Source organism: Scatophagus argus, chromosome 13, assembly GCF_020382885.2.
Source record: "Scatophagus argus isolate fScaArg1 chromosome 13, fScaArg1.pri, whole genome shotgun sequence".
NCBI lineage: Eukaryota > Metazoa > Chordata > Actinopteri > Scatophagidae > Scatophagus > Scatophagus argus.
Genome location: NC_058505.1, coordinates 8,354,727 through 8,367,005, shown reverse-complemented (window position 1 = coordinate 8,367,005; position 12,279 = coordinate 8,354,727). Strand labels below are relative to the sequence as shown.

The 12,279-nt window shown below is 40.7% G+C and overlaps 1 protein-coding gene across 6 annotated transcripts in view; it reads left to right on the top strand.

Annotated features, from left to right (window-relative positions):
* mib1 (MIB E3 ubiquitin protein ligase 1) overlaps positions 1-12,279 on the top strand; it is a 50,972-nt gene that overhangs the window by 2,375 nt on the left and 36,318 nt on the right. For 5 of the 6 annotated variants that reach the window (XM_046407871.1, XM_046407869.1, XM_046407870.1 and 2 more), the window contains exons 3-12: positions 2,289-2,418; positions 6,161-6,265; positions 7,301-7,367; positions 7,903-8,107; positions 8,615-8,798; positions 10,039-10,183; positions 10,286-10,419; positions 11,266-11,373; positions 11,501-11,698; positions 11,889-12,040. In XM_046407871.1, the coding sequence (XP_046263827.1) occupies positions 2,289-2,418; positions 6,161-6,265; positions 7,301-7,367; positions 7,903-8,107; positions 8,615-8,798; positions 10,039-10,183; positions 10,286-10,419; positions 11,266-11,373; positions 11,501-11,698; positions 11,889-12,040 (1,428 nt within the window). Of the gene's footprint in view, positions 1-2,288; positions 2,419-6,160; positions 6,266-6,396; positions 6,492-7,300; positions 7,368-7,902; positions 8,108-8,614; positions 8,799-10,038; positions 10,184-10,285; positions 10,420-11,265; positions 11,374-11,500; positions 11,699-11,888; positions 12,041-12,279 lie in introns of those variants that run through there. The other variant, XM_046407872.1, reaches the window with a different exon arrangement.

Below are 12,279 nucleotides of genomic sequence, written 5' to 3'. Positions count from 1 at the left end.
GCAGTGTTTAACATTTATAGAATTTATTTAGGCAGATTTGTTTTGTTTTTCTGTTTATGTCCTCAGAAGGCTGAATGATCATGAATCGTTAAGTGCAGACTGATTCAATGGTCTGTTTTGTAAAAAACATTGTAATTGCATATGATCAACAGAGATAATGAAAACTTTTCACTTCATTTCTGTGCAAGACCGCTTCCTGTTGAATACAACTGACTTCGAAGTGTGTGATAACTGTCCCAGAAGTTACTATTCACATAATAATGATAATAGTAACAACACAGAGCAACACAAGACTTGTGCACACCAGTGTTTTCGTTTTGAGTTGCAACAGAGTGCTACAGCAGTCTCCTGTGCTTATTGCCTTATTTCTCACTATTTGCCTGCAGTCATTCTGTCACTCAAGTGGCATTATCACAGTGGGAGTCTCTTTGTTTTGTCTTTGCTCTTTATTTGCTGCTGGAAGCTCACATTGGAGTGGAAAACTACTATCCGTATGAACTCAACACTTCCTGTATTTACCTCTCAATAAACATATTTTAGCATCAGCAAAATTGGCTGACATCATTATCAAAAGTTGACAAACTTAAATTTTATAGATAAACTAGAATTATTTTTAGTTTTCAGTCAGGACCTTGGAGGTCAGTAGAGAAGCTTTTGCATTTTATGGCAAACTTCAGACTAGCACGTGCTTAGTTGGAATCTAATAAAGGGGAGGTATCTGTGCACAATGCCATTAATTGTGTGTGTGTGTGTGTGTGTGTGTGTTTTAAACCTATGAGACTACATGTATGTGATCTACCCTCTGGGCGAAGGGTAAAAATTATATTTTAGGTGTAATGTGTAGAAACATATTTTCTAATTATTTCACGTACAGACATGATCAAGTCAAATTGCAGAAGACAGATTTACTCTGTGCATTCAGAGATGCTCTACATGGAAATTAAGGTAGCTCGTGTTGTAGGAAAAACAAGCATTCAGATTAATCACTGATTTGATTTAAAGACTTTAAATGCATTATTTGTACCCATTAGGGAGTATGCACACTCACTCAGTTCCACAAGTTGCATTTGATTGTGTTATTCCTTGGGCTGTCTGTGCTGTGATGACACTTCATCCATTTCAGACCCATTTCTGCCAAACACCATAGTTTAGTAAATGAACACATGGCCCAACAGCTGGCAGTCTTTTCAACTGAGTACGACTTCTTTTCCCCTGAGACAGACATTGCATAATGCACCATGGGTGCTGGAGGTCTCCCATCTCACACTGCTCCAACATTGTGGTGGGGTGTTTTGTTACACCACATTAGACTCTGTCACTAACTGCCGGAGAGGGAGTGGTTAGAGGTCCATGCTGTTTGCATTGGTTAGACCTGCACTGTCCAGCTGCCGTGTCTACCATGAAGATTCACTTTATTGTGTGATGGTTAGAGCTCTGCTGGATGTTTTTACTCACTATTTCCTATTCACTGTGTATGGTTGTAGTTATGCTGGTTATGCAATTGAGACTCCAGTATAATGTCAAACTGTAAAAGACAAATTGCATATGACTATCTAACAACTTGCATTTTCCATGATTGTATGGATGGAAAAGGGAAGTCATTATCAGTAAGGTGTGAATGGCGTGCTGTTAAAAACGTCATTGTTATTTGTGATGCTACAACATGATGCCTACAAATCAGTGACATACATTGTGTACCTTGAATTTAACAGCTTAAAAATGGCATTCTTAAAGGAAGTGGAAGGTCGTAATTTCTTTTGACCTACAGAAACCTTGTGTCTATATTCCAGCCAGTGTGAAATGGTGTGTTTATGACTTCAAAGAACTGGAAAGATTATTAAACTGCACCATGTCATCAACATCAGGTTTTGCATACCGGGACAGCTACAGTGATTGTCACTGACTGCATGGTTGTCATAGCAGATTAGATGCTGTTGAGGCCCAGTGCTCACAGGAGGATTTTTCATCTGCAGCCATGTCCCATTTGCTGAAAGTAATTTCCACCAAGACTCCAGAACAGTAGGCACATGGAAAAGGGCATTTAAGGACACTTGGAAGCACAAGGCAGGCACTGGCATCTCCTCTGCAATGCATATTTGCTAGTAGCTGAAAAAACAGTGAATTAATTCATGTAAATAGAGCCCTTGTAAACACCTGCTGTTGAATACTCTGACAGTGTCATGCAAATTAATTAAGATTAAAGCTTTGCCAAAATAAAAATTATTATTTCTCTTGGTTTTTTTGTTTTGTTTTGTTTTGTTTTGTTTTGTTTTTTTTAATCTGAGCAGAGTACTTTTGGAGTCACGTCGCAAGTCAAAGAAAATCACCGCTCGAGGGATCTTCACTGGTGGCCGGGTGGTGAGAGGAGTGGACTGGCAGTGGGAAGACCAAGATGGAGGCAATGGAAGGAGAGGAAAGGTAGGATATCAGCTAGATGTTGGCTATCCGGCCCAGAAACAAATGCTGCAATGTTTTATATTACAGTGTATATATGTAATTCCTGTCACAATCCACTATCTTAACTGTGACCTTTTTTCTCAATTTTGAAATGCTCTGTCAGTGTAACTGTGGCTGGGGTGTATTTGAAGGAACACACTACCTTATTAGGTAGTGTGTTAGGCTATTTCTTACTTTATCCCTTTAATTTTACTTAATACTCTGCTTCATTTTAGCAGTTTTACTCACAAACTACTTTAATTGCACACCTTGCACCTTTCTTCGTCAGCAGTCTGTTTTATAAAGTCACCTAGAAAGCACAACTCACGTTTTGGATTTTTTTCACCTGCGTTGGTGTTTTTGTAATAGCAGGCGAGTCACATGTGGAGGAGGCCTTTTGTTGATGACGTTAGCCTATCGCCCCCAGCCAGGTGCACTTACAAGGTTTAAACAGCTGCACAAGTAGGCCTAATTTAAACTGGCCAGGTTGCTCCACAATCAGTGCATTTACAGGATGTAATACCAGACATTTTTGTCTCTGTGTTTTTCTGGAGAATGTACAATTAAAATAAAAAATAAAACTAAGAGCTGCTAAAATAAAGTCACCAGATGACAGCTGGCAATCAGCCAAGGCACTGGGCAAGGTTCTGAATGAAGGTTCTTGCTTCTCTCATGTTTTCGAAAGAAAATGACCTGTACCACTGAAGAAAAGAGGGCAAAGAAAAAGAATTCTCTACAGTAAATCTTTTTCACAAGTGTGGCTTAAGTGTTCAGATACTTTTCAGTTTTTTTCTGAAAAACATAACTAATAAATGATACAGTTCCCATGCGTTTATGTCCATTACAACCACATGCACGCCACTGAGGGGAGCACAACCACGCTCAAGGACTGTGTATAAGGGAAAATCATGGGTCCCTAAACAGTAAACAGTATTAAGGGAGGAAAAAACAAACTTACATCCCATGATAATTTGTTTGGAAATGTGCAGGATCAAAACAGGAAGGTCACTGGGTGTTTATAGCATCAACATATGGCAGGCAAAGGAGAACACAAACAGTCCAATCCTATGTTGTTGAGCTTAGTGTGCAGCACTTGAAGTCACCGCAGCAATTAAAGATAACTATGACTGCTATGCAGTCTCCTTTTTAACTTAAGGAAAATTTAGTGATGTGTTGAATCCCTTCTAAACTCTTGTTGAGAAGAGGCTGACTTAAAGATTTTCAAAAAGAAATGTGCATATTTTGTTAGAAAATTGTCAAAATCTAAGTAGTAAATTTGTACAGGAGTGATAATAGGAACTCTGAAAAGCCTTCATTCTTTGGCCTCATTCTGATTCTTGTATATCTTTACTGAGGCTATAAACAGGCTCCTTTGCTGCAGGTTATTCCAGGCTTAAATACATCATTAGAAAGTAATACAGTGTCTGATGAGATTGTGTTTGTTTAGCAGAGTCTTTTTAGATTTATGCTGTAAATGTGCTGTAAAGTGTTTGTATTTTGACTCTGGTCCAGACTCCAGAGTATTCAATTTAAGAGTCCCCCCAGGCAATTTAAGACTTCATTTTGCTGTGTTATTTAATGCCATATCTCATTACTGTTTTATGATGCTGTAAGCAATATGCTCTCCAGAAAACTGCTATTGCATGTCCTGCAGCTTAGATGTTCCATTAGTTTAGCATGAATATTACCTCTGAAGGCCCATTAATCAATTACCTCTGTTAGGGGCCTGAAAATAATTTAACGATTTGGTTTCAGTATTTACTTAAGGCATAGCTTTTAATTAAAGAATTCATTCACTCCACTACAGTTCTTCTCTTGACACGTTTTCAATGTGATGAAAGCGTTGCACTACATGTGATGGAGGGATCTCATGTGACAATCCCAGCCTTATCTACTAAATTTGAATTGATTTTTGCAGCCCCCATCCATGCCTCATTGCATATTTATGTTTGTAACAGATAATTTTTAAATTCTTTGACTGCCTTTCAAAAAAAAATTTTTGCCAAAAACTGTGGTACGATTCTCATTACAAATTGGTTGATATAGATTTGGTCATAAGGCAACTAACTAAATACTAACTGAGAAAAGTCAGTGTAAAAATGTTGTTGTCTTTTTGGTGTGCAGTTGGTGGTTTTAATAAAGTGTTTGTACTGGATCAGTGGGTGAGGTAGACAAAAGAGAGAGTGTCTGGTTCACAGACTCTTAATGTTGTTAACATGCATACAGGAGTACAATAAAGCAAAGGTGAGAACCACAGATTTATTAAAACATTAATTGTCCAGCCCAGCTTGTTATTTATTTATAAGTAAAGCTTTTGTTTTTTATCTTTGTAGCAAGAAGGTCAGTGATGTTATTAAATCACTCTGGGTTTCTGTAACAATAATGTTTTCTAAAGTATCTTCTAAAAGTGCCAAAAGTTTTTAGTTAAGAGCATTTCATACATCCATGCATCTAATTTCAGTAAGAACTGTGGGAGCTTGGTGTTGTAGCCAGAAAAATTGACAATGAAGGAAGGAAATGCTTTTGGGGCTGACCTAAGCATACTGTAAATATGGATCACGGTTTGGATCCCTGCAGTATGTCCTCATAAAGCTAATGATGGAAACATACACAGATATTGATGTTTGGGACCTACCTGTGAATTCATCAACAATTATGCAGCTAACCTTTTGCGGATACCCTAACTCAGATTTTCGTTAATTATTAGCAGAGTAACAATTGCATGTAATTCCCTTTCACTAGTGAAAAAGAGTCTTCTGAAACCTCTAGTACCATTTTTGGATTGAAGCTCTTGTGTCAAAAGTTCCTTGCTCAGATGTGTAATGTTTCCCACAGGCTCAGTCTGTGGTCTGGCTGCACTAAGCTTGCCTTTGTTTTAGGCCTTGTTTGTCTTTGCAGACAACCGCAGTAGTTCAATTAAAACATTCATTGAAATTTCACAACTATTTCCAACTGGTGAAATTAAATAAAACAATGAAAGGTTTAGTATTGACCCTAAAATTGTATTCCAGGCAGAATTAAAACAAAATCTAATTGCTATCCCAAGACCCAAAGCTGAATCAAAGCCTAATCCAATTTGTTGTTGATGAGTCCCACTCCTAATATTTCTCAGTAGTTGGCAAATTACATTTTGCTTCAAGTCAAAACACAGTGAAGGTGCGACATACAGAGTGTCTGACACTGCTGGGTATGGATTTTCTGCAGCTTTTCGACAGCTACATTGCTATCCTCTATCACGTGCACAATATATCACAATGTTGGAAAAAAATAGTGGTACATAAAACCAAAACTGTAAGCCTCGGAGTACAAATAGATACCCTATACAGCATCAAAAAATTTTGGGCCTTTAAACGAGAGGAGCCCAAGTTCAGTTTCTTCAGGGTTTATCGCTCTGTCATTCAATCTTCACTCTGACCTTCAAATAGACAAGCTAACTTTCCTACGGGGATCAATAAACTATTATGCTTTTCACTTTCAAGGTTTTTAACATTTTTAATATGAAAAACACATGCTTAAAACCTCCCAGTAAGAAAATAATCCCCCTTCTGTTCAGTATTATATTTTCATACAGTATGCCAGATTTTTATATTCATAAGTGCTTGTCAAATCCTTTTTCGCACTAAAAATTGTCATGAAATTCTGATTAGAACTCAAAGCATTCTGCTTACAGTGTGTCCTTTTCTGTCTTTCTCATCTCATTCCTCCTCCTCCACCTCCTCCACAGGTGACGGAGATTCAGGACTGGAGCGCAGCCAGCCCTCACAGCGCTGCCTACGTACTGTGGGACAATGGGGCCAAGAACCTGTACAGAGTTGGCTTTGAGGGAATGGTGAGCAAACTTCCAGCCTGACCCTCATGCACGGTCGCACACACAAATATACACACACAGACACACAGAGTCTCACAAAAGATCAGCTGTCAGGTGGCTTTTGTGTTTGACCGCAGGGCTCAGGCTCTTTCTTTTGCTGCCAGGCCTTTGTGAGAGCCACGCAGCCAGCATGAGTAAGGTGCCATTGTATTAGCAGCTGGAAGGGGAAGATATCTGCATGATAAAGGCAAGCTGTTCTTTCTGCTTTTTAGGGAGAGTGTGAACATGGAGGTCAACTTTAGAGGAGGGGGACATTCTCTTGGTGTCGTTGCAGAAGCAGCTACACACGCGTCTCTAGTGAAAAGCAGCTTCCTCATTGGTTGAGACTGCACTTTTGAAAGAGGCCAATCGGGGTTCTCAGTTTCGAAACAGCTTTGTCCTTTGTTATTCTAATAGGCTAATCGGAAGGTGGATGGCATCTGCTGCTGTCTATCATGGATTAGACCCCACCCCATTTTGACAGATTTATTTGGCGTTTAATAAGCCAGCGATCAAATCCTGCAGATGTACACAGGGCCTGAAGGTTGGAGTCTGTTTTCAAATGCAGCATTTGAGTCCAACCCTTTTTGTTGTTTTGTAATGACTGTTTTGTGCACACAGCATCATGAGATCAAAAGTGTTCTGCTGCCTGCATACAGTAGGAAAGGCTTGAGTTATTAATTTGTTGGGACTTGTACTCAGGAGTTAAGTGTTCCTTCAGTTCAGAGGAATGTTTGCTCTGCCTCACAATCATCTCTGCCCTCTAACTCTGCCTCAGTGGCTGCGCATCTGAGTCATCACAAATGATATGATGCTTTCTTTCCATTTCAATGTAGTGTTTCATCGTCCTACCTTACCCTTAGGGCTCCAACATTGTTTGGTTTCTAGGTAAACTACGCTGATGCTACAGACTGAAGTGTATAAATTCACACTGTCATTATTCATTATCATCATGCCCTTCCACTAATGGAATTACCTGGGGCAATTATCTAAACCCTTCCCTTTTTTCTCTCTTAGTCGGATTTGAAATGTGTCCAGGATGCCAAAGGAGGCTCTTTTTACAGAGACCACTGTCCAGTTTTAGGTAAGTAAGCCACTGATGTATGTACACCGTCATTATTGCACCAATTCTCTCACCTATCATTCTGGTGCAGTGAATTCAAGGGCATTAGGGTAGTTTTACAAGGAGTTTATCCTGTGTGACCACTAGATGGCAGCACCGCATAGTATCCTGGCTGCCAAACCCTTGTACAGCCTCAGGTCTTGCAGTCACAGGTTTCCAAGACTTCTTGGAATGAATTGTCTCTCTGTATTTAACACTGCAGCAGAAGTTCTTCGTTTTGTTTGATAGTGTCATTATTCATCGGCAGCAGCACTTTTGATGTGCAGTCCACATAGTGATACTTGGTATTTGGTTGCTACGTAATTGCTACCATAAAAGTACTTGAAAGGTTTTAAGTTCTGATTTTTCCACAGATTTATGAGAATTAACTTGTTGTGTTTTTTCTTATTGGTCTCTCTGTACCTTTTTTAAAATCACATGCAAATTTAACACTAATACCACTATACAATTTTAACAATACAGTTTTACTATTAATAAACCTAACTTTACCTCCCAGGTGAGCAGAATGGCAATAGGAATCCTGGCGGTCTCCAAATTGGAGACCTGGTCAACATCGACTTAGACCTAGAGATAGTTCAATCCCTCCAACATGGCCACGGCGGGTGGACCGACGGCATGTTTGAGACGCTCACCACCACCGGCACAGTTTGTGGCATCGATGAAGATCACGACATTGTCGTTCAGTACCCCAGTGGCAACAGGTGAGTCTCTAGATGAACTTGCTCAGATTTATCGTCTGCCAGTAAGTGGTGCTAATGAAACTGCATAGTCTCGTCAGCATAGTTTCCCTTCGATTGAACCTTTTAAAACTTGTTCTCTGCTCAGTTAAAACCTGGCAAACAAATCTCAGTGAGTCTTCTGTGTAAGATGAAATTATGGTTGATTTTATACACATGAAAGAAGAGATTCTCTAATAGTTTGGTCAGTTTCTAGTGAAATGCAGAATATAGTGTGGATTTTTGCTCATTTTTACTCTGCTTTTAATATTCATAAAAACATTATCTCAAAACTCTGTGTGACATTGATCATAGATTAACTTTTTAAACAATGTTTTGTTTCTTAAATGTTTTTGTAATCAGTTGTGACTTGCAAATCCTCAAATATGTCAGCTGATTGCGCAGATTAGATACTTGGTCAGGTATCGTATTTTACAAATTATGAGTGAATGGGAGTGAGTTGTATGAATGCAGTAATTTTTGTATCCACAGATGGACATTTAACCCAGCAGTGCTGACAAAGGCCAATGTTGTGCGCAGTGGTGAAGTAGCAGCTGGGGCCGAGGGAGGCAGTTCCCAGTTCCTAGTGGGAGACCTGGTCCAGATTTGCTATGACATCGACCGCATCAAGCTGCTACAAAGAGGCCATGGAGAGTGGGCTGAGGCCATGTTACCTGTAAGCGTCCAAAAGATGGTCATACTCATTAAACCACCGTTTATACCTTAGCTGCCAATTCTAAATTTATTCTAACAGATACATATGTATAAAATTCCGTAACACAATGAGTTTTGTGTGCGTGCATGTGTATGGATTGTTTTTGTTGTTGTTGTTGTTGTTGTTGTTGTTGTTGTTTGTTTTTTTGTAATTTTCTGCCGTAGCTCTTATTTTCATATTGAAATCTCAACTACAGCTCAATGGAAAGGTTTACTGAAAATCTGAGAAAATCAGTCCTGTTGACTCCAAAGACTTTTGTATTTTTTTTAAATCAGAATTTTGCATTGGACCTCTTCATAGACATGCAATTTATGTGCAAAAACCTTTTGTAAATTAGTCTCAGTTCATCTAACTGTACAGTTTTTTTAGCTGTTCCCCGTGCACCTATCAGTGTCAGTCCCTCATTTTCTTTAAAGAAATGTTGTAGCATTTCTAAAGTGCAGCGATATGATTCCTCCTCTCACATCAGCCTATGGCTGGGTTGTTGACTTTTTAAAAAAATTGGTCTTTTTTTGCTCTCAACACGACTTTATTCTTCGCTTATTATGAAGTTTATTCATTGCAGCCCAGCATGCCCTAGGTTATGTAACGCCAGTCTACTCCAATATGCCACTTGTCCCTGCCAAACTGGCCCCCCTCAGCAGCTAATGAGCCTTAAAACCCTGAGATGGGTTGTAGCTTTGATCACTAACCACGGCTGTTTGCCGCCCGCTGCTGCTTCTGCTGCAGCCGTCCCCATTATTGATGGCATCCTCCAGGACAGCCCCAGACCCGGCTTGACAGACTCAAAGTGCCTCTTTCTCATACAGCCAGGGCTGAGATGATATGATTCAAAATTGGAAAGCATTTTGCTCTGTCCTCTCTGTATTGCCTCTGTAGATGAAGAATAGCTTAACCAGTATAAGGATCTTTTTCTTTTATGTTCATATTCTTTCCCATACATGTTCTCTGAGTAATGAGAGCTGAAACTAAATTTGTAACACAGTTTTTTTTTTGCCACAAGCTTTGTTTCTGCTCCATTTAAGACAGTTGCTTTGTTGAGCCGGTATTGGTGTCCTCCTTATCCTGTCCTGTACCCTCTCAATTTTTGCTTTTTCTAGCAGTCTCTCTATCTGCATCTTTCCTCTGCCACTTACAGACTCTATTACACAGCACATATCCCAACATATACTAATGTGCTTGTCACAACATTTATCAACAGACCCTAGGCAAGGTGGGCCGTGTGCAACAGATATACTCTGACAGTGACCTGAAGGTCGAGGTTTGTGGAACTTCTTGGACATACAATCCTGCCGCTGTCACCAAGATTGCCCCGTCTGGCTCAGCTGTCAGCAACGCCTCTGGAGGTATGTATGAACATGCACTACTGGCAAAAAGAGAGTGCATTTTGGTTCTTTGTCCTGTGCTGCCTGCTGTCAGTTTCTGATGTGTTTCCTCTGTTTGGCAAGAACGTCTGTCTCAGTTGCTGAAGAAACTATTTGAGACACAAGAGTCCGGAGACATCAACGAGGAGCTGGTCAAGGCAGCAGCCAATGGAGACTTGGCCAAGGTAGAGGACATCCTGAAGAGACCAGATGTGGACGTAAGTGCTCAGCATACCTTTTTCTGTTATCCGCAGCTGCTGGATTTCTAGATGGGGTTTCAATGAACACAAAGTAATATTGACATCAAATAGGTACAAAAGATCTGAGTACATTGATAATTGGAGCTGGAATACCCCTGGCTGTGCTCTGCTCTGCTCTGAGTATATTGAGGAGGCTGACAGTCTCATAGGAAAGGGCTCAGAGTTCCTCCCACTCCTGCACCTCTCTCAATCTGAAAAGCATTAAGGCTGGGCCCAGAGGAGGCACCAAAAAGCATTGGTGTGCACTGCAGCACAGACCCGATTCACTCTTAGAATTGAGCTTAGATGTACAAACCCCATATGGCTGCGTATTGTGCTCTGACACAGGCTACAGACTGGGGAAAACACCAGTTTGCCACAGGACAGAAGTCTGTGTCCTGTATAGGTTATGAGAACTGGGTACTTCAAGTCTGCAATACTGTCTTCACTTAAAGAGAATGAATGAGTGGGCATGTGTATGTCGGTGGTAAAAGCTGGCCAGATGCCCCACTGCCTTTCAGTGGAATTATTTGCTTAAAGCTGAGCACACTGAGCTTGGCCAAGTGATCTGCCTGCCAGGACAAGAGACGTCTCGAGACTCCCAAAGGAGCCCACATTAATATTTATGCGCTGAGTTTTTGCAGTGCTGCAGTTGGTGATGAAACATGCACACCCAGTCGTTCATGCACACACAAACTCTTAAACACACTTTGACCAACGTCTCAGCCCCTCAGGTGAACAGCTAATTCATTAGATGCACATCGAACATGAAACATGACATTGACACACACCCATGTTCTCACGTTGATCCTTTATTGGTTACAGGTGAATGGACAGTGTGCTGGACACACTGCTATGCAGGCAGCCAGTCAGAACGGTCATGTGGATGTCCTGAAGCTGCTGCTTAAACACAACGTGGACCTGGAAGCTGAGGTTCGGATAATAAAATACATTTTTCCTCTCTCATCCTCATTCTTCCTCATCATAAATGCATCATGTAAGTAAAACATCCACTCACAGTCATAACACTGAGTCATTATGCGGGTGTCGTTGTACTCAGGACAAAGATGGAGACCGGGCAGTGCACCACGCAGCTTTTGGTGATGAGGGCTCTGTCATTGAGGTGCTGCAGAGGGGCGGTGCTGACTTGAATGCCAGGAACAAGAGAAGGCAGACTCCATTACACATAGCTGTCAACAAGGGCCACTTGCAGGTGGTCAAAACCCTACTGGACTTTGGCTGCCACCCCAGTCTACAGGTATCTATCACTTTGACTTATTTACTTATTGAGAAATGATTTGCGACACGTCGTGAGGTTTCAGAGAGGTATTACGGAAACAAGTAGCACTGGTTGTTGTACACTACATGGTTAGATACATATTTGTTGCAATTCAGTAGAATCACAGATTAGTAAGAGCGTATTAAGTAATGCAGGGTTTCCCTTTTAGGATTCAGAAGGGGACACGCCTCTGCATGATGCCATAAGCAAGAAGAGAGATGACATGTTGTCAGTGCTGCTGGAGTCTGGTGCTGATGTCACCATCACCAACAATAACGGGTTCAATGCCTTGCATCATGCTGCCCTGAGAGGAAATCCCAGGTATGAGACACTGGCTTGCTCCCAATAACTGTCACACCTCTTCAGTGTCTGTGAAGGATCAGGGCAAGTTTAAGTGGAATCTGTGGAAACCAAATCCTCAGGATCTCAATAAATGTCTGCCTGATGCTTTCAGTAAAGCTTTGTTTAAGATGCACACATGCACAATCCTTAAACTCACTGTAAAAGCCTTGTGTATTTCTGATGTTGACACAATGCATTGACAGATTGTAAGAATGGTG